We start from the raw sequence: 21,918 nt of genomic DNA, 5'->3' as shown, positions 1-21,918 counted from the left end.
GTGGCTCAGTCAGTTGAGCATCAGACTTTGGCTCTGGTCATGATCTTGTGGTCCGTGGGTTCAAGCCCCACATCGGGCTGTGAGCTGACAGCTCAGAGCTTGGAGCCTGCTTTGGATTCTGCGTCTCCCTCTCTCTCTGCCCCTCCCCCACTCGCGCTCTGTCTCTCTCTCTCTCACAAAAATAAATAAACATGAAAAAAACTTTAGGGGCACTTGGGTGGCTCTGTCGGTTAAGCGTCCAACTCTTGGTTTCAGCTTAGATCATGATCTCACAGTCTGTGGGTTCGAGCCCCACATTGGGCTCTGCGCTGATAGTGTGGAACCTGCTTGGGATTCTCTGTCTCCTTCACTCCCTTTGCCCCTCCCCCACTCGCTCTCTGTCTCTCTCAAAAAACTAAACTTAAAAAAAAATTAAAGCTTATTTATTTATTTTGAGAGAGAGGGAGGGGGTGGGGCAGAGAGAGAGAATCCCTGTCCGCAGTGCAGAGCCCCACCTGAACTCACGAACCACAAGACGAACTGAGCTGAAACCAAGAGTCAGGGGGTTAACCGACTGAGCTACCCAGGTGCCCCGTGTGTTTTGTTTTGTTTTGTTTTGTTTTGTTTTTTAATTTTTTAATGTTTGTTTTTGAAGCAGGCTCCAGGCTCTGAGCTGTCAGCACAGAACCCCACGCGGGGCTCAAATCCCCAAACTGAGAGATCATGACCTGAGCTGAAGTTGGACGCTCAACCGACTGAGCCACCCAGGCTCCCATCCCCATCTTTTTTTTTTTTTTTTTTTAAAGGTTTTATTTTTAAGTAATTTCTACACCCTGTGTGGGGCTCAAACTTACAACCCTGAGATCAAGGGTGGCATGGTCCGCTGACTGAGCCAGCCGGGGGCCCCTCCGTGAACTTTCTTATGAGAAAACTATTGAGTGAATGAGTGAATCACTATGTTGACCTCAACATTAACACTTACTAGGGAGGTATTATCAATGTTGTCAATATCATTTCCATTTTATAAATAAGAAAACTCATGTGAGGAAGCCTATCATAAGATCACATAGCAAGTGAGCTCCAGGTTTCAAGGTCAGCACCTTCTCTGCAGCATAACTGCCTGCTGCTTTTTTGTCTTTCCGTGACACAAAGAAGTAGGGTTCAATGTGTCTGCGTGACGTTGGATAAATCATTTATTTTATTTATTTGTTTCAAGTTTATTTATTTTGAGAGGGAGAGCAACCACATGTGTGCAGGAGGGGCGGACAGAGGAGGAGGGGCAGGGAGAGAGGAAGGGAAAGACAGAGATTGGGAATCCCAAGCAGGTTCTGCACTGTCAGCCCGAAGGAGCTACTCAAGGCTTGGACTCCCCAACCGTGAGTTCATGACCTGAGCTGAAGTCAGAAGCTTAACCGACTGAGCCACCCAGGCGCCCCCGATAAATCATTTATTGTAAATGAGCTTCAGTTCTTTTATCTTTTTTTTTTGTTAAGATTTTCTTTTTTAAATAATCTCTACACCCAACGTGGGACTGGAACTAAGGATCCTGAGATCGAGTCACAAGCTCCACCGAATGAGCCAGCCAGGCGCCCCTCTTTCATCTTAAATTCCTACTTCCCAGGGAGGTTGCCCTGAGGCTTAAAATGGTTTAGTGTCTGCAAAAATGTCTCCTTTGATAAAAATTTTGCCCAAGTAATGAACAATAGATTTTGCAGTACCATAATGAAACACAAGAGGGGGTTCGTTTATGTTTTTATTTCAACGACAGGCAACTTAACAAATACTTTGGTACATTTACTAGGTAAAAGTTTCTGAGGTTGTCAATTAAACAAACGTTTTTTTAACGTTTATTTTTTGAGAGAGAGTACAAGCCGGGGAGGGGCAGAGAGAGAGAGAGACACAGAATCCGAAGCAGGCTCCAAGCTGTCAGCACAGAGCCCAATGCAGGGCTTGAACTCACAAACACAAAATCACAGCCTGAGCTGAAGTCAGACACTTAACCGCCTGAGCCACCCAGGCGCCCCGGAGATTGCCAATTTCCAAGGAACTCCGGTGAGCACCTCTGCACTCATTCATTCTGATACATTTTCTGAAGTAGGTGTTTCTGGGAGGTGTTTTGCTCAGGAAACTAAACAAATAAAACTGCTGACATTTCCATTTCAAAAAAAGAGCAGTGCCCAAGATTTCCTTGAGAATATTACAGGCCTGGACAGTGAATAATCCTAAACTGGCATAAAACACAGCCTATTAGGATCACACTAATCCTTAATTTGTGCAGAAGGCAGACACGTTTAGAATCACATGTTTCAGCAAGCATAGCCAACCTGCATTCACTGTAGTCTGAAAGTTTCCACTGAAATCTCTGAGGCCTTCAGAGACATGTGATTACCATACTTGTATCTTCAGTCAATCAGAATGAGAAAAAACTACATGATTCCCAAGGACACAGCCACAAAGCAGGTGATTTGGATCTGAAGAAAACCAAAGTGACAGGGGGCCTGGGTGGTTCAGCGTCGGACTTCAGCTCAGGTCACGGTCTCGCGGTTTGTGAGTTTGAGCCCTGCGTCCAGCTCTGGGCTGACAGCTCAGGGCCTGGAGCTTGCTTCAAGTTTTGTGTCTCCCTCTCTCTCTCTCTGTTGTTCTCATGCTCTCTCGGTCAAAAATAAAGAAACGTTAAAAGAATTTTTTTTTTTTTTTAATTCAAAGAAAATCAGGGTGAAAAGCTCTAGCCACCAGTAACAAACAAATGAAAGAGAACTGGAAAAATTCAAGCCAAAAGGTGTCACGAAAATGTACATGTTGCCTTAAGGGCTTTGATACAGTAAAAAATTATAAGATACAATATTTTATTTTGCCAATGTACTGAGTATTCTTATTCTTAATTCTAATATGAGCAAAGAACTCTCTTATTCATCTTCATTAGTTATCTCTTTAATCTTTACAGAGGATGGTTAAAAGCGCAATTTCTGAAATCAGATCCATGTTATGAACAACTTACTTAACCTCTTTGAGCCCCAGATGCCTCATAAGAGTATCCTTCGTAAGTTGTTGAGAGGATTACATGAAATAAAGCAAGGCACATAATGCAGCTCTAACCATGTAGCATAAAATATTGTATTGTTCTTTTTTTTTTTTAAGGGGGAGTGGGGAACTGAACCCACCTTAGGGGATGAGTCATGTCCAGTTTTGTTTTGTTTTTTTAATGTTTATTTGAGAGAGAGAGACAGACGGACAGAATACGAGCAGGAGAGGGGAGAGAGAGAGGGAGACATAGAATCTGAAGCTGGCTCCAAGCTCTGAGCTGTCAGCACAGAGTGTGACTTGGGGCTTGAACTCACGAGCCATGAGATCGTGACCTGAGCTGAAATCAGTCGTTTAACCGACTGAGCCACCCAGGTACCCCCACAATATTGCTTTTATTATCCCTGGTGCATAATCTTTAGCAGAATACTTGGCACATAGTAGGATCTCATTAACAACTATGTTGATGATGATGATAATGACAGTGGTGCGTACAGTGGAGGTGATGGGGGGTGATGGCAACAAGAACTAACATTTATCTAGCACTTATCATGCATCAAATCCTGTTCTTAGTGATTTTGTGTATAGAAATTTATTTAATCTTCCCAACACCCCTGTGAGGCTGGTAATATTGTTACCCTCATTTTAGAAATGAAGAAACCTGAAACTAATGTAACATTATGTGTCAACTACACTTTAATAAATGAAATAAAGTAAAATAAAACTTCAAAAAGAAAAGAAATGAAGTGCAAAGTAGCCAGAAATTTTTGTGGAAGGGATGAACAACTATGTTCTTATATGCCTCTGTACCTCTTGCATTTATTCTTCCAATTACCACTTTGATCTGCTAAATTTGTATTTATTCTGCCAAATCCAACACAAGACCCAACTTTTTGCAAAACCTTCTTAAACCTCCAGGAAGAAATAGCTTATAATTATTTATTTTTTCTACTTGTTATTCCTTTGAATGAGCGTTGAGAGCAGGAATATATTTTCTTCATTTTATTTTTTAAGTTTTTTTTAGGGGTTTTATTACTATTTTTAAATGTTTATTTATATTTGAGAGAGAGACCGCGCAAGCAGGGGAGGAGTACGGAGAGGGGAACCAAGGATCTGAAGCGGGCTCTGTGGTGACAGCAGAGAGCCAGATGTGGGGCAGACCGCGAGAGATCGAGCCTGCAAACCGCGAGATCATGACCTGAGCCGTCCTGGGAGGCTTAACTGACTGAGCCACCGAGGCGCCCCTTTTAAGATTTTATTTTTAAGTAATCTCTATATTCAGGGTGGGACTGGTACTCACCACCCCGAGATCAAGAGTCACAAGCTCCATCGACTAGTCAGCCAGGCACTGCTATTTTATTCATTTTGAATTCTGGCTTCCCTGACTCTCACCATTGAGCATAGTCTATAGTCTAATTAGGGGATATGGACTTTAAGTCAACTTCGGAGAAAATGTCTGTGTAAGGTTTCCAGTTAGCTTTTCACGGGAAAAATTTCACTTTACTTGGAGATTTGGTCTTTCGTCTCTCTCTCTCTCTCTCTTATATTGAAAATGGAAGTCTTTTCTAATGTCCTTAGTAAGTAAAATAAAACGTTGTAACGTCGGCTTCCAGAAGTATTTTGAGAATTTTGTTGGTCTATAAAGTGAAACATTTTCAAAACGTTCCTTGCTTTTTGCCTGTTATAAGGACACCTAGCTCTCCACAGTAGCACTGTCAAAGGAGGGGAAACTACACTTCCCATAATACCCCAGCTCCGGAAGGAAGTGAGGCTCAACAAATCCCGTGATTCCTTATAGACCGGAAGCCGGGATCTTAGTTCTCTTTCCCATCTTGCAAGGTAAGTATGGCGGGGCTTCTCTGCGAGACTAGATTTCAGGATCCCTAATCCTTCACCATCCGAACCGAGAAGGAGTCAAGTAGGCACCTGCAGGGGTCGAACATGCTCGGGGCTAACTGAGAGGCCTCCCAGACGCTTCATTTTTCTCGCCTGGGTTTGCATAGGGGCACGAAGAGGTTGAGGTGGGATGCCGTAGAGGCTCCGGAACTCCGGCTGCTCGCCACCCTCCTGGGCTGGGGATACTGGACCCCTCTGGGGATCCGTAGCGGAATAGTGGGGCCTCGGGGAGCATGGGGACAGCGCGCGCTCTGGAATCCCGGGTTCGGGTCCGAAAAGACGCCGCTGAGTTTGTCTGAGCCACGTTGGGATTTGGAGCCGAGGCCAAATGCTGCTTTTCCTTCTTCCCACGTCCGCGCCCGGAAGTCGCCTGTTGGCTTTGCGCTTCTTTTCAGCCTGGCCTGAGTGTGCGCTGAATGTGTCTGTGTCCTCATCTCCTAAGCCGAATTTCTCGAATGAGACAGTAGTCTGAAAAGAGCAAAAGCTCTGGACGCGAACGGTTTCAGGGTCCAGCGTCGCTGCTTCATAGCTGTGGGGATTTATTTGTCAGATTTCTAGTTCCCAGAACAGTAATGGTGAAATAATGGAATGGGGACTTTTGACCACTAAATATTTAGCAAACAGATGTAAGATTTCTTCAAATTAAAAAAAAAAAAAAAAAAAAGGTTGTAGCGTATTCGGGAGACAACCCAAAAATTAACCATTATGACGGTTGTTGCAGATGTGTGTGGTTTTGGAGGAAGACCTATCTTATAGGGGAGGCATGAAAGAACGTTAGAGGTACTTGGACAGAGAAAGTGAGGGTTCCTCCCCTCGGAAGCCTATCAGTGTCCAGTTTAGATACTGTTCTAAGGTAGTTGGTGAAATGCCTTTCTTTTTAATCTGTGTATTGCTAGATGGCGGGCGAAAAAGCTGAGAAGCCGGATGCTAAGGAGAAGAAACCTGAAGCCAAGAAGGCTGATGCTGGTGGCAAGGTTAAGAAGGGTAACCCCAAGGCTAAAACGCCAAAGAAGGGGAAGCCCCACTGCAGCCGAAACCCTGTCCTAGTCAGAGGAATTGGCAGGTATTCCCGATCGGCTATGTATTCGAGAAAGGCCATGTACAAGAGGAAGTATTCAGCAGCTAAATCCAGGGTAAGGGATGAGGGGAGTCACTGAGCATCACTTCCCATTCTTAACCTGAGGAATGTTGGTCTGCCTCTGACTTTGACGCATTTGTGTCCTGATAGATTGAAAAGAAAAAGAAGGAGAAGGTTCTTGCTACTGTCACAAAACCAGTTGGTGGTGACAAGAATGGTGGTACCCGAGTGGTTAAACTTCGCAAAATGGTAAGATTTGGAAGATTTGAATGGTGGGAGGGGTTTTTTTTGTGTGTGTGTGTTTACCTACCGGAGAATTACTAATGGAGGATTCTGGCCTTACAAACATTTGTAAACTTTTGGACCTTAAACATTGGTTGTTTGATATCAATTAAGTAGATATTAGTTAGATATTAATAACTGATATTACTTAAGCAGATATTGATTAATTAATTAATTGACTCTTCTGTGCTTCGGTTTCTTCGCCTGCAAAATGGGAATGAAGGTTTGCCTCGCAAACCTTCGGTTTAGGTTAAGGAATGGGGTTGTTGTGAGAATTGAGGCCCGAAGCCTAGGATGCTGCTAGGCCTAGAGAGTGTTTGCGGACCAGAGCACGGTTTCTTGGCTCCTCTTTAACCACCCACAAGACCCGACTCTTTCTCAGTGTTTGCTCTGCAGTTTTCATTGTGGAAACATGCCCAGATGTATTACAGTCATCACAGTTGGAAATTACTGCCCCAGAGAGAGAGTGGCGCTTTGATTCCTGGTCACGGTTTTTTTGTGAGCTGGTTTTTCTGTTAGGTACTAATGTTTGAAGTAAAAGCAAGAGGCTAGGGGCGCCTGGGTGGCTCAGTCGGTTGGGCGGCCGACTTGGGCTCAGGTCATGATCTCGCGGTCCGTGAGTTCGAGCCCAGCGTCGGGCTCTGTGCTGACAGCTCAGAGCCTGGAGCCTGTTTCAGATTCTGTGTCTCCCTCTTCCTATGACTCTCCCCTGTTCATGCTCTCTCTCTCTGTCTGTCTCAAAAATAAATTTAAAAAAAAGTTAAAAAAAATTAAAAAAAAAAAAAGCAAGAGGTTATTGTGAGTTACTTGTCACACCCTTAGTAGCAGTCTTTGTGTGGGGTCTTGTTTTCACAGTAAGTGAACTGGTGCTCTTGATGTAAACTGTTTTTTTTTTTTCCTTTATGGATGAAATGGGAGTAACGCATGTTGATGGAGAGGATGTGAACACAATTGGAATCGAAAAACAAGCCATGCCTCCTTCGTAACCTCCAAAATGTGCATCAGACGTGTTGTTTTTGGAGAAGGACGGTTTAGGTTAAGGTCAGGGACCCCAGAAAAGCTTGAGAATCACTGCCACAGGACAGTGTGTAATGCTAGGACCGTGTATGATAGCTTGCCATGGAAGTCTCAGGTTTGGTTTAATCCCAGATTGATGGTTTTCATCTTTGCCTGAACACACAGCTCTGTTAAATGGATTCCACCCTATGTTTTACATGGAAAGAGCAAGCAGCATTGATCTTTGCCAAATTTAGTATCTACGGACAAGTGAAAATGAACTGTAATAGTGTAAATAAAGCATTTGAAGTAGGTGAAAAGGGTGTAGCAAGTGTTTCACTGAGACCACCAGCTCTACTAATCTGATGAGCTTGTTTAAATAAGATGAACCTGTGGATTCTCTACAGCCTAGGTATTATCCTACTGAAGATGTGCCTCGGAAGCTGTTGAGCCACGGCAAAAAACCTTTTAGTCAGCATGTGAGGAAACTGCGAGCTAGCATCACTCCTGGGACCATTTTGATCATCCTCACTGGGCGCCACAGAGGCAAGGTGAGCAGAACACCTCGGCTCGTGGAGCTTCAGCTCAGGTGTCTGAGCCGCAGGTGCTTGATTATAATGGGTCACACTCCAGGTGGGATTCTTCATTTGCCTACAGTAACTAGTTCGCGGCGGGTGGGTAGCCCATAACAAGACCAGCAGCCCAGTCACTAGCATGACGTATTTAGTCCGTAATGTATGATAAATTATTACCATTTCCTGCTGTTGGGCTTATTATAGATGATTCCTATGTCCCTGTATCTGAAAGTACTTGTATAGATTTCTAGGGATGGAACTCGTGAGTTAAAGGATATTAAGTAAGCGTTAGAAGTAATGGCTGTTCATTAAAAAGAAGCACCCAAAAGTATTGCTCATGTCCAAGGGTCATCCCTGTTGGTAGTTTGGTGTAGTTGCTTCCAAGATTGCTGAGCAGATACGTATTGAGAAATTTCCTTTACCAAATTTATAAGCCTATGATTTGATTAATTCAGAAGTGCATTTGTAATTGCAGAAATCCTGAGATTTCTGTTTAATTCACAGAGAGTGGTTTTCCTGAAGCAACTGAGCAGTGGCTTGCTACTTGTGACTGGTAAGAAAATCCTTGAGTTTTATACTCTCTGAAACTTGGCAATTTTTTTTTAACATTTATTTATTTATTTATTGGGGGGGGGGGCGCAGGGAGAGACCCCCCAAGCAGGCTCCACACTGTGAGTGCAGAGCCTGACCCAGAGTTCGGTCTCAGGAACCATGAGGTCATGACCTGAACTGAAATCCAAGAGTTGGGCACTTAACCGAGCCATCCAGGTGCCCTGAAGCTTGGCATTTTTAAGTGTACTTTTGTGCCCACCTAAATGGAATTCTCAGTGCTATGTGGTTCCGTGTCTTATTTCATTGTCGTATGTATACCTGAGTTCTGAGGAAGCAAGTGTTTACGTTCTGTGTGGCAACATATCACCAAGTATCTGCCACCTAAAGTGCAGAATGGTTGGCTGTTAACCACAAGGAATGATCTCACAGACTTGTAATTGGTCTTCCACTTGGAACCAAAGGGAGTTGCTAAACAGGTAAAAAGTGAACTGTTCACTCTGGAAAGCAGCGCTCAGTTTAAATTTGTCAGGAACCTGTGGTTTTGACCAGTGTGTTTGAGTGACTGCTGTCTCCTAAGTCTTTGCTTTCTCTTTGCCTCAGCGTGTTGCTTTTTTCCCCCCTCAGGACCTCTGTCCCTTAATCGAGTTCCTCTGCGTAGAACACACCAGAAATTTGTCATTGCCACCTCCACCAAAATTGATATCAGCAATGTGAAAATCCCCAAACACCTCACTGATGCTTACTTTAAGAAGAAGAAGCTGCGTAAGCCCAGACACCAGGAAGGTGAGATCTTCGACACGGAGAAAGAGGTAAGCTGCTTTTTCTGTCTTCGTTTTTGATAGCTCCGGCTCCTCTGGGTGGGAGTGAAAATACAGTTACGAATCGGTGAAGAAAAGTCGTAAATCATGAGAAATATCTGGGGAATGATAGTGTTCCAGATGCTGCTGCATTCAGTAATTTTTAATGGCAGTTGAGAGCTCATCTCAGAATCTTATTGAGAGTTTTCGTGGAGCTCTGAATTCACTGCTACTGTTCTAATGGGAGTTCAGCCTCGTTTATCCTTGATGTCTTAAAAAAGACAAAAGGAAAAGAGCTACTATTTCTGTTATACTCGAAACAGGTTGTATTTCACAGCCCTCCAAGGAAAGGATTATTAAAATTACATTCTAAATATCCCTGGGATTGGGTATTTGTGAGATAGGATTCCTGAGAGGACTGGAGTGTGGTACTTGTGCCCTGCTTCTAAATGATTTTCTTCTTTTTTTTCCCTCCCTTCCCCCTAGAAATATGAGATTACAGAGCAGCGCAAGGTTGATCAGAAAGCTGTGGACTCGCAAATTCTGCCAAAAATCAAAGCCGTTCCTCAGCTTCAGGGCTACCTCCGCTCTGTGTTTGCTCTCACGAATGGAGTTTACCCTCACAAATTGGTGTTCTAAATTTCTTACAAAGAACCTAATTAAATAACAGATCCATCTCTCCTGTGCCTTTTTTTTTCTTTTTTGTTTTTAATCTCTCTGCCCAGAGGTGTGGTTTGACTCTGCGTGCTTGTGGCATCTTGGCCTCTGCTAAGAGCAGTCGGGGTCGGGAGGCTGGCACCAGCTGCAGTGGAAGCTCCACTGTGTCATCGGTTTGGATCAGCCTTCTTGCCTTCCTCACCGTCTGGCTTGCCACCCAGCACCCACCAGTAGGAAATAGCGACATTTCCCCAGTCATTACCGAGCAGGTCAGTACTGGGCTATGTGGACAAAAAATCGCTCTTCAGGCCACAAACTTTCCTTCCTTTGAATGGGTAATACCCATTTCTCCCCCATAATCATTGCACTCTTGTATATCTGGTTTTTTAAAAGCATACATAGCAACATAGCAAATGAGTATAATTATTTACCATCTTTTTTTTTTGTTTGTTTTTAACCAAAAGGCCCTTATGCTGTACATACTATTACACAGATGACAAACCGTGTGTTTTGGTCATTCCATAGAAAGTCCCATCTTCAGGGGCACCTGGGTGGGTCAGTCGGTTGGGTGACCGACTTCGACTCAGGTCATGATCTCGCAGTTTGTGGGTTCGAGCTCCGCATCGGGCTCTGTGCTGAATGCTTGCTCGGAGCCTAGAGCCTGCTTTGGATTCTGTGTCTCCTCTCTCTACCCCTCCCCCACTTGTGCTCTGTCTCAAAAATAAATTAAAAAAAAAATTTTTTTTTTTAAATGTCCCATCTTTACTGATGCAGACTATAGTAGTCTCTTATATGGATATTTGGGTTTACATCTTTTGTAAATATATACACAGTAGTAGATGAGTTCTCAAGTGTGCACACAGGTGAGTGAGTATCTGGTAAGAATTATTTTTGGCTGAGTAAGGATTTATGCATTTTTGATTTTAATAGATTGTGCCAAACTGCCCTCTGTGGGGTTTGAACCAGTTTAGTGTCTGTATAAAAGTGTCCAGGGGTGCCTGGGTGCTCAGTCAGTTGAGCATCTGACTCTTGATTTTGGCTCAGGTCGTGAGATTGAGCCCTGCCTCAGGTTCCACACAGGACATGGAAACTGCTTGGGATTCTCTACCTCTGTCTCTAAAAAAGGGTTCATTTCTCCACAGGCTCCCTAAACAGGGGGTCATCAGATTAGAGGTTTTGGCAGTAGATAAGGGAAGGATGGCCCTGGTGGGGTGTTTTTTAAAGTTGATCTAATTGGCAATTAACATTTGGTGAAATTCGCGATCCAGTGATGTCTATGTAGTTCAGTAAACATCACCACCACCAAAGTTCCTTCATGCTTCTAAAGTCAGCTCCCGCTGCAGGCAGGCATCCAATTTCTGTAAGGTGTAGTTTTGCCTTTTACAGAAGGTCTTATGCCACTTAGCATAACGTTTTTGCGATTTGTTCATATTCATGGTTCGGTGGTTTTTCACAGTCATTTGTTGCTCCATTATATCATTGTATTAACTTCCCTAAAATTCACCCACCAAACAACTTTGGGTTGTTCACAGTTCCTGGAGATGGTGAATAAAGCCACCATCAGCATTCACATACAGGTTTTTGTGTGGATGTGTTTTCATTTCTGTTGGATGAAAATGCGGGATTGCTGGGTTGTATGGTAAATAACACGTTTACCTTTGTAAGAAACTGCTAGGACTTCCATTTTGTATCCCACCAACAATGTGTATTACTCCACTCCCTTGCCAGCGCTTGGTATTTTCAGTTTTGTTAATTGAGAGAATTGACAGATTCGGGTGTACGATATAATCAGTACTGTAAGTCTGGTTACCATCCATCACCGTATGTAGTTAGGAAATTTTTTGTGAGAATTTACACAATCTAGCAACTTTCAAATATATGGTAGTGTTAACTATAGTCACCATGCTGTAGGTCACATCCCCATGATGGTCTTTTTTTTTTTCACTTTTTTTTTTTTTTTTTTTAATGTTTATTTTTTTGAGAGGGAGAGCTAGAGATCGCAAGCTGGGGAGGGGCAGAGAGAGGGAGACCAAGGATCCGAAGTCCGTACTGTGCAGAGCCTGATGCAGGGCTTGAACCCGCAAACTCAGATCATGAGCTGAGCCAGCCCTATCTTTTTAATTCTAGCCTCTTGAGTAGATACATAGCTATGTGCTTGGATACATTTTTGAAACAAATCTGAACATGTCACTTCTGGCTACGGCCTTTTAGTGGCTGTTTATCACTCAGGTTCAGTTCCAAAATCATCTTGGCCACAACACAAGACCCTCTGATTGGCCCGTTTCTTCAGCCTACTCTTCTCTCTGGCCCATCGGATACCAATTACAAGCAGTAGGCCCCTCCCACCCCCCAGGTCATCCCTCTTTGACCTGGCTACTTGACAACCCTCCTCAGATTCAATAATTTGCTATCATGACTCACAACTTGGAAGCGCCTTACTTGAATTTATTGTAAAGGATACAACTCAGCCAAATGGAGGAAGTCTATAGCACAAGGTAAGGGTGGGGAGTAGCCTGGAGTTTGCATGTCCTCTCCAACACTGACGTGTTCACCAACCCAGAAGTTCATCAAACCTTATAATCCCCAGCTTCGAACCCCAGGCCCCGGCCCGCTACTCCCATTCCCTCCCTGCCTTAAGTCTGGGTAGGGCTGAAAGTTCCCACCTTATAATCAGTCGGGCTTTCTGGTGGTTCGTCCCTTCTTGAGGCTGGGGTCTCATCCTGTAAGTTACCTCATCAGTGTAAACTCAGGTATGATCTGAAGGAGCTTCTTAGCAATAAAAAAAGATACTCCTACCACTTGGGAAATTCAATGGGCTTTAAGAGCTCTGTGTTAGGAATCGGGGGCAAAGACCAGATCTATCTATGTGCTCTACCACATTCCCCATGTCAAAATGTGCAGCTTAGTCACACCTGCCAAATCCCTTTTGCCAAATGAAGTAACCTACAAGGGGGGCGGGCATTAGGCCATAGACACACTTTGGGGCCATTATTCAGCCTACATCACCTCCCAAGCTGTAGTGACCAAGGTCTAGGGCCTGATTCCCAGTGTTGGCGGCTCTAGTAAGTGTTGTACTGAGTTCGGTGCTGCTCTTCCATGTATAATTCAAAAAAAAATAGTGTCAAGGTACAAATGACATGTAAGGACAGACAATAATGCTCTGGCTTTCCCCATTGTACAAGTATACATTATACAAGTATAAAATGGGAATTTCTGGGGCGCCTAGGTGGCAAAGTGTCTGACCATGTGGTTCCTGAGCCCACGTCGGGCTCTGTGCTGACAGCTCAGAGCCTGGGACCTGCTTTGGATTCTGTGTCTCTCTCTGCCCCTACCCCACTTGTGTGTTCTCTCTCTTTCTTTCTCAACAATAACACGTTTAAATAAAATGGGAATTTCTTTGGGAAAAAGGTGTGGAATAATACATTCAAAAAATAACCATTGAGTGCAGGTCAATTGGAAACTAGAGGTTAAAGTCAGAGCTTTGGGGATCAAAGGACTTTGTTTTGAATCCTTGTTTTGCTGCTTATTCACTTACCTTTCAGATGATCACAATAGCAAATACTGTGGTCCTGAGTATGTGCCAAGCGGTTAAAGTATGTACTTCTGTAGAATTACTTTATTGTGGTAAAATATATGTAACAACATGTACTATCTTAAACTTCTCTAAATGTACAGTTCGTATTGCGCAACCATTACCAGCATCCATCTCCAGACGTTTTTGTCATTCTAAACTGAAGTCCTGTGCGACTCCCCTTTCCCTCTCCCCCAGCCTCGGTAACCTCTATTCTACCTGTTCTCTCTATATTAGACGAAGATACAGATATAGATTGGATATAGAATACTATGAATATCATGAATACAGAGGATACTATGTAGCTCATATAAGTGGAATCACACAGTATTTGTGTCTGGATTATCTCACTTTGCATAATTTCTTCAAGGTTCATCCATGTTCTAGCCGGTGTCAGAACTTCATCCCTTTTTATGGCTGAATCATATTTCTTTGTGTGGGTATATTGCCTTTTGTTGACTCATTCACCTATGGATGCACATTTGAGTTGTTTCTCCCTTTTGGCAACTGTGAATAAAGCTATTGTGGCCATTGACATACAGATACTACTCAAGTGCCTGCTTTCAATCATGTTTGAAATTGCTTGGGGGCCCCTGGCTGACTCAGTAAAGCATGCAACTCTTGATCTCAGGGTCATGAGTTTGAGTCCCACATTGGGTGTCAAGGTTATAAAAATTCTGAAGATTATGGGCTGCTTGGGTGGCTCAGTCGTTTAAGTGTCCAACTTTGGCTCAGGTCATGATCTCACGGTTCATGGGTTTAAGCCCCGCATTGGGCTCTGGGCTGACAGCTCAGAGCCAGGAGCCTGCCTCAGATTCTGTCTCCCTCTCTCTTTGCCCCTCCCTGACTTGTGCTCTGTCTTTCAAAAATAAACATTTAAAAAAATTTTTTTTAAGTTTATTTATTTTGAGAGAGAGAGAGCACATAGGCTGGGGAGGGGCAGAGAGGAGAGACAGAATTCCAAGCAGGCTCCACGCCATCAGTGCAGAGCCCGACGTGGGGCTCCAACCCACACACTGAGATCATGGCCTGAGCCGAGATCAAGAGTCGGACGCTTAACTGACTGCGCTACCCTGGTGCCCCCCCAAAAAGTTATTTTAAACAGTACCTTTAAAAAAGCGTGGGCACTTGGCTGTTTCAGTCCATGGAGCATGTTACTCTTGATCTCTGGGTTATGAGTTTAAGCCCTATGTTGGGTGTAGAGATTAGTTAAAATCTTACGCGGGGGCCTGGGTGGCTTAGTCCATTAAATATCCAACTCTTGGTTTTAGTTCATATCATGAGCTCATGGTTTGTGAGATCGAGCCCCATGTTGGGCTTTGCGTTGACAATCTTAAGAAAAAGTGGAATTGCTTGATTGTATGGTAATGATGTTTAATTTTTTGAGGGACCACCATACTGCTTTCCACATTAAGAGCTATACTTTTACATCCTGGGCACCTGGGTGGCTGACTTCGGCTTGGGTCATGAACTCATGGTTCGTGAGTTTAAGCCCTGCATTCGGCTCAGTGCTGTCAGCACAGAGCCTTCTTTGTTTCCTCTGTCTCCCTCTCTCTGTGCCCCTTCACCCCCTCTCTCTCAAAAAAATAAACATTAAAAATACCATTTAAAATTTTTCTTAAAGGGGCGCCTGGGTGGCTCAGTCGGTTAAGCGGCCGACTTCGGCTCAGGTCATGATCTCACGGTCTGTGAGTTCGAGCCCCGCGTCGGGCTCTGTGCTGACAGCTCAGAGCCTGGAGCCTGTTTCAGATTCTGTGTCTCCTTCTCTCTGACCCTCCCCCGTTCATGCTCTGTCTCAAAAATAAATAAACGTTAAAAAAATAAATAAATAAATAAATAAATAAATAAATAAATAAACAAAATTTTTCTTAAAAAGATACATTAAAAAAAATTTTTTTTAACATTTATTTATTTTTGAGACAGAGAGAGACAGAGTATGAACGGAGGAGGGTCCAAGAGAGAGGGAGACACAATCTGAAACAGGCTCCAGGCTCTGAGCTGTCAGCACAGAGCCCGACGCGGGGCTCAAACTCACGGACAGCAAGATCATGACCTGAGCCAAAGTCGGATGCTTAACCGACTGAGCCACCCAGGCGCCCCAAAGATACATACTTTTAACTCCCTTACTACCACTATAGGAAGCAGGTTCTTGTATTTTTCACTATCACTCCTATTTTACAGATGGGAAGACTAAGGTGCAAAGAGGTTAAGTAACTCCTCCAAATGGGATTTGAACCTGGATTGTCTGGCCCTTGGACCCATGCTCTTAACCATGTCCTCTGCTGCCCCTCAGATGATTAAAGCAGAACCTCGTTTCAATTAATTTCCCTACATGTGGACTTCCCTACAAAAAGATGACTCGGAATTAATTCATTTAGTGATTTTTTTTTTTTTTACTTTGATTTTCCTTAATTTTTTAATGCTTATTCATTTTTGAGAGAGAGAGAGAGAAAGTGGGCCTGACGTGGGGCTGGAACTCAACAAAGCGTGAGATCGTGACCTGAGCCGAAGCCTGATGCCTGATCGACTAAGCCACCCAGGTGCCTCTAGTGATTCTTAGTGTATTAAGCCCGGACTATGTGCCAAGCACTGTGGTAGACGTGATGTATCTTACAGTCTAGCCAGGGAGACCAGCATCTACGTTTGCATTGGTCATTATTTAATTGCAGTTAACTAGTCCTAAGAGATATAGTGTGGAAAGACATTGAGAAAGAGGTGAACTCGTGATGTTTGGGGAGGCCAGGGGAGTTCTCTGTGAGGTCGTGAGACCTGAAGGATGAGGAGTTTGACAAGCTTCCCAGGTGAGGAAGTGCATCTAGGCTAGGGGACAGCAAGTGCCAAGGCCAAGCAGTAGGAACAACGACACAATTGGTAAAGAAATTGAAAGAAGCCAGGGTGACCTTCTTAGATCACAATGGACACTGAAAAGAGGTGCAGAAGCAGCCGAGAGGCGGGGGCATAGGGAGCGGGTAGCGCATGCAAGCCGTAAAACCACCTTACAAATGAATGTGTGAAGTCTTTTGCACAGCATCTTCAGATTCAGCACTAAGAACCTTTATGGAGCAACTACTTTATTCTAAGCACCACGCCAGGCACTCAGGATTTAGGGATTAACCAAAAAACAAATGTCCGTATTGTTAGTGGTTGACAATAAAAAGCATGTGTTTCACCCCTCCAGGGTCCGTGGGTAGGCTGTGGGTTGGCTGAACTTCGGGGCTGGGATCTGGAGGGCTCAGCTCCAGGCTAGGGGCTGGTGGCTCAGTTCTGCCACATGTCTCATTTGGGGACCAGCGACTCCCAAAGCGGGTGCCAATGGACACAAAGACATTTTAACCTCTGCTCATCTGCTAAAACTCCATTGGCTGAAGCATGTCACATGGCCAAGACCTCAGTGGGGAGGGGAGATCTATTTGACCTGCTCTGATGGGAAGTTTGGGGAAATTGCCCTATTAGTCTCCTGGGGCGGCGGTGACAAAGCAGCACAGACTGGGCGGTTTAAAACAACAGAGATCCAGTCCCACGGTTCGGGAGGCTGGCAGTGCAAATTTAGAGTGTCAGCAGGGTTATTTCCTCCTGGTGATCCTTGGCGTTCCTTGGCTCCTAGATGCATCACTCCGATCTCTGTCTCTGTGTCTCCGTCCAAATTTCCCTCTTCTTATGAGGACACCAGTCTTTGGTGTCGAAATCTAGCATAACATCATTCTGACTTGATTATATCTGTAATGTAACCTATTTTCAGAGAAGGAAACATTCACAAATTCTGGATGGACATGAATTTGGAGGGAACACTCTTCCAACTAGTACAGTCTCATAACAAAGGGCATGGCTGTATAATTTTAATAAAGGGAGAAAGTGAAGAATTGAGAAGACACTTTGCAATCCACCATGGGACTACAGCAAAAGCCCAGAGAAGGGAATGATGATGATATCTAGTCTGTGAACTATGAGTATTTTAGTTCAGTGGGTAGAGAGGGGGTGAGGACCATGAGAACTGATGCTGTAGCCCAACAAGAGCTTGATCCTGAGGATTTTGTGGGGCAACAGAGGAAGTCAAGAGAGATCAGGATTTTAGAGCCAGAGGATAATCATATTTGCATTTTAAAAATCTTCTGTATGGCCATGGGTCTAGAGGACACGAGGGAAAACTAAAATATGTTAGTAAATGGACAGTTGCAGGAATCTGACCAACTAAGTGATTTTTAATTTTTTTGATGTTTATTATTTGAGAAAGAGACAGAGAGCAAGCAGGGGAGGGGCAGAGAGAAAGGGAGGCACAGAATCGGAAGCAGGCTCCAGGCTCAGAGCTGCCAGCACAGAACCCGTTGCGGGACTCCAACCCACAGACCGTGAGATCATGACCTGAGCTGAAGTCGGCCGCCTAACCAACTGAGCCCCCCAGGAGCCCCCCAACGTAGTGATTTTTAACTCATTAGAACCTCCGATGTGAATTTTTACGCGAAAGAAACTTGCTGACACAAAAATAAGTAACTTCCAGGGCACAAGCTTGAATTACACTAAAATTGTGGGGAATAAAAACCCCCACCGGTGTGACTCTGGAATCCTAATGCTGCTTCAGAGCGAATTCCTTCGTAACAAGGATATTGAAGAGAAAATACCCTTATGCTCATCAGACACAACCATTTTCAAGTTACTAGGTGCATATCTAGTTCCTATGGATGTATGTAAGTTTCTACATACATCTGATTTTCTTCATAGAATACTATTTCATGAATATTTTATATTGCTGTCAAAACTTCAAATTTATTCTTTTCAATGGCTGCATACTATTTATTTTAAATCTACGTTATTATCTCACTTCTTAGATTTTACACATGCTATTCTGAAGGCTTGGAAAACTCTACTGCTACCCTTCCCCTGACTACAGTCCTCACTTTTGGTCAGTTTTTGAGCCTCCACATTAATGACATTTGGGGGTTGCATGCAAATGTCAACATGAAGGGGGGAACTGTTCTGTGCATTCTAGAATGTTTAGCCGCATCTCTGGCCTCTATTCACTAGATGTCAGTAGCATTCACCCCTTCATGATGAAAAAACTCATCCAGGCATTGCCAAATGTCCCCCGGTAGGCAAAAATCACGTAGGTTCTCCACGGTTGAGAACCACTGCTTTAGATCTCCTGCTGGCCCCCAAGTCTCACCCCAAATATGAATCAGGTGTCTCTGCTCAATGTGCTCCACTCCCCCCTCACAGATAGGACTTCTTGCACTCAGGGAATACTGAATTAATGAAAACATAGAGTGCTTGCTTTTCCTTTTGTGAAAACTCTACGATTATGTCTTCTGCTCACTTTTCCTTTGAGTGTGTGTGTGGGGGGGGGGGGTACCATTTCTTCCTCTAAGTTTTTGCAGCAGGGGAGATTTTTGCAAATTGGCAAGTCAGATTTTTTTTTTTTTTTAATGTTTATTTCTGAGACAGAGAGACGGAGCATGAGTGGGGGAGGGGCAGAGAGAGAGGGAGACACAGAATCCGAAGCAGGCTCCAGGCCCTGTGTCAGCACAGAGCCTGATGCCGGGCTGGGACTCACAAACCGTGATATCATGACCTGAGCCAAAATTGGACGCTCAGCCGACTGAGCCACCCAGGCGCCCCGGCAAGTCAGATTTTTAAATTCCGGCGCAGCAAGGCCTCTGGTGCCCACAGGGGGGCGCGAGAGGACACAGCAACTTTCAGAGCTCCAAGGTGCTTGATTTTACCAATGAGAGCTGCACCCAATGCTGCCTCATCTCTGGGCTTTTCATCAACGTGGAGGCTGGTCCCTTAGCGATGGTAATTCAAAGGAGCGCCAAGGAGAATTTCTCCCTCTCCGTTTTCAAATACATCTTTCATCCGATTTCCTTTCCCTGCCGCTTCATAGACCCACCCCTGATCCGAAATAATCTTCCTTGAATTTAAAAAAAAAAAAAAAAAAAGGAAAAAGGAAAAAGAAAAAAAGAACAAGATCTACCAGATCATTTGGAAAAAAAAAAAAAAAAGATTTTAAGTAGGTGTATGTTTCCTCTTTGAGACTGTGATTAGTGAGATGGAAATAATCAATCTCCCCCACAGTTTCTGTCAGTGTGTGTGTCTATTTAGCAGATGTGTGCATGTGTTTTTTCCCTTGGTGCTTTGAAAAACCTTAAAAATTAACATGGATGCTTTGTTTAAAGCTATTTCAAGCTTTATTAAGGCTTTTCAAGGACCACTTATCTTCACTCCACACTCGCATTTTGTGAGCCCAGTAAGGATTACAGGCTCATTTTAGACAGTCAGCTGGTACAGAAAAGCCAGCAGAAGGGAGAGATACTGCAAAATCCCAGAGGGGCCCCAGCTTGAGCTGAGGCCAGTGAACATCACGTCAGCAGCTGGGGCAGCAGGGAGATGGTCTTCATCAACAAGCTTGCTCTCTCTTGGGGAGATGCTTCCCAAGAGAAACTGAGGTCCAACCTACCAACACTATTTTTCCTGCTTTCTCATGCTGCTTGTTTGCTTCCAACTTAGGGTTGCCCAGTCAACACCTTCTCTTTTCTTCCCATCTCGATACCTCAACCTCATTTTTGAATGGAAGAGTGGAAAGGACAATTCCAAAGAAAAGAAATCATAAACCATAAGCCTTTTTTTCTATGAACCTATGAATGGATGTTTCCTGTGTGCATAGGTGTGTGTGTGTGTGTGTGTGTGTGTGTGTGTTGTCTTGACTAAATTTGGATTCTCTGCACCCGGGCTTCCAGCATAGAGTTCTTTTGACCGGGGACTTTCTTTGTCTTTCTGACCATTCTAGAAATTCCCAGTAAATGGTCTTTTTCCAGAGGGGGTTCTATAAATATTAATTCATCAGCTGCCTCATCATGGTACGGTGGCAGGCATGCAGTCCTATGACTAATTAATTACTGTTGCTAAAATATTAAATAACTATTCATTATGCAGTCTAAAGACTTTCAGCCCTGGGTATGTGCTGTTTTCATTAATTAGGGTGAAGGACAATAGTTTCTGGGCATCTTGACTCCTGATCTTGAAATATAAGAATAAGAGCAGGAGAATGTTTCTCTGAGCTACACCGATGGTTATTTAGATTCTAAAACCCGAGCATTTAAAAAATGGTGATGGTTGGCATTAGGTTGGGAAGTTGTAAGCAAAGGAAAAGAAGTGCTTTCTTTACAGCCAAAATAAGGAAGCTGGGATCGTAGAATGAGACAGACCTGGGTTCACATCTGAGCTTTGATAGTCATTGGTTGTCAGACATTGAGCAAAGTATCCAGTGGAGCTTCGGTGTCCCAACTGGAAGAGAGGACAATAATACTCCCTCTCTCCTAGGGTTGTTGTGAAATGTCATTTTATTCCATTGGCCTGTGTCATTGTTTTCATGGCACTGATCTGCTCTGAACTGCTGGACTTAGTATTTCTTTGCTCCTTGTCTGTCTCCCTCACTGGATCGTCGTCTTCCTTGAGAGAAGACTTTTCCGCCTTAGCACAATGTCTGTTATACAGCAGGAATCAAGAAATATTTGTTGAAGGAATAAGAGAAGCATAGCCATCTTTCTGTGGAATATCTTTGACATACGTTATTAGAACTGTCCAGCTCCCTGAGAGCAGGGAGTCCATTTTTCCTGTATTATTTCAGGGATTCAGATATAGCTCCATTCTATATGCTTCCCAGGATTTGACATCTACTAGAGGCTCAACAAATGCTTGTGGAATAAGTATCATAAAATTGAAATTTAACATTAGAAGAGGCGTGAGATTGTTGTTAACAGTGCCGTGAATAAGAATTATTTGTTTAGGAGGGAGGCAGTGCAGGATGGAGCCTGCTGTAGGTTCAAATCTTGATTCTGCCAATTCCTAGGCAGGTGCAAGTCACTTAATTCTGAGCTTCAGTTCTTGTACAATGGGCTGTTCATGAATCATCTGAAGGGTGTTATGGTGGATACATGAATAGAAGTATTCTGATTCCTAGGTGTTCAATAGTTTGTTTAAAATTTTTTTTTTTTTGCTTTTCTCAAATGTAATACACGCTCTAGGAAGAAAACTGGGAAAACATTCCAAAGCACAAACCATAGGTCCCCCAGTCAGTGCATTGCTGAAATTTACCCATATGTTATCAGGCATGATATCCCCAGTCTTTTATTCTGTATCTACAGTCATACATGCTGTGTCATTTTTAAAATGCAATTGTAGGGGCACCTAGGTGGCTCAGTTAAGTGGCCGACTTTGGCTCAGGTCATGATCTCCTGGTTCTTGAGTTTGAGCCCTGCATCAAGCTCTGTGCTGACAGCTCAGAGCCTGGAGCCTGCCTTAGATTCTGTCTCCCTTTTTCTCTGCCCCTCCCCCACTCGCACTCTGTCCCTCTCTCTCAAAAATAAATTAAAAAAAAAAATTTAAAAAAATGCAATGGTACATAGACATAGTTAAATTCCAAATTTTCCTTACTATTTTAGCCTGATTTTTTCCATTTAGCAATACATTGTAAACATTCACTTGCATTAATATTTTTCACAGACATTATTCTGAATGGCTTCA

At 43.7% G+C, this 21,918-nt stretch overlaps 1 protein-coding gene across 1 annotated transcript; it reads left to right on the top strand.

Annotated features, from left to right (window-relative positions):
- Positions 1-5,792: 5,792 nt before the first annotated feature.
- RPL6 (ribosomal protein L6) lies at positions 5,793-9,845 on the top strand. Its single transcript, XM_078435781.2, is given in 8 exon segments — positions 5,793-5,913; positions 5,916-5,980; positions 5,982-6,029; positions 6,125-6,223; positions 7,660-7,803; positions 8,332-8,380; positions 9,004-9,188; positions 9,663-9,845. Coding segments are annotated over 8 exon segments (864 nt in total). The 3' UTR covers positions 9,816-9,845.
- Positions 9,846-21,918: the final 12,073 nt, after the last annotated feature.

Source organism: Panthera onca, chromosome D3, assembly GCF_046562875.1.
Source record: "Panthera onca isolate mPanOnc1 chromosome D3, mPanOnc1 haplotype 2, whole genome shotgun sequence".
In the NCBI taxonomy this organism is placed as follows: Eukaryota; Metazoa; Chordata; class Mammalia; order Carnivora; family Felidae; genus Panthera; species Panthera onca.
The sequence above is the reverse complement of the archived record's forward strand: the minus strand, read 5'-3'. Positions and strand labels throughout refer to the sequence as shown.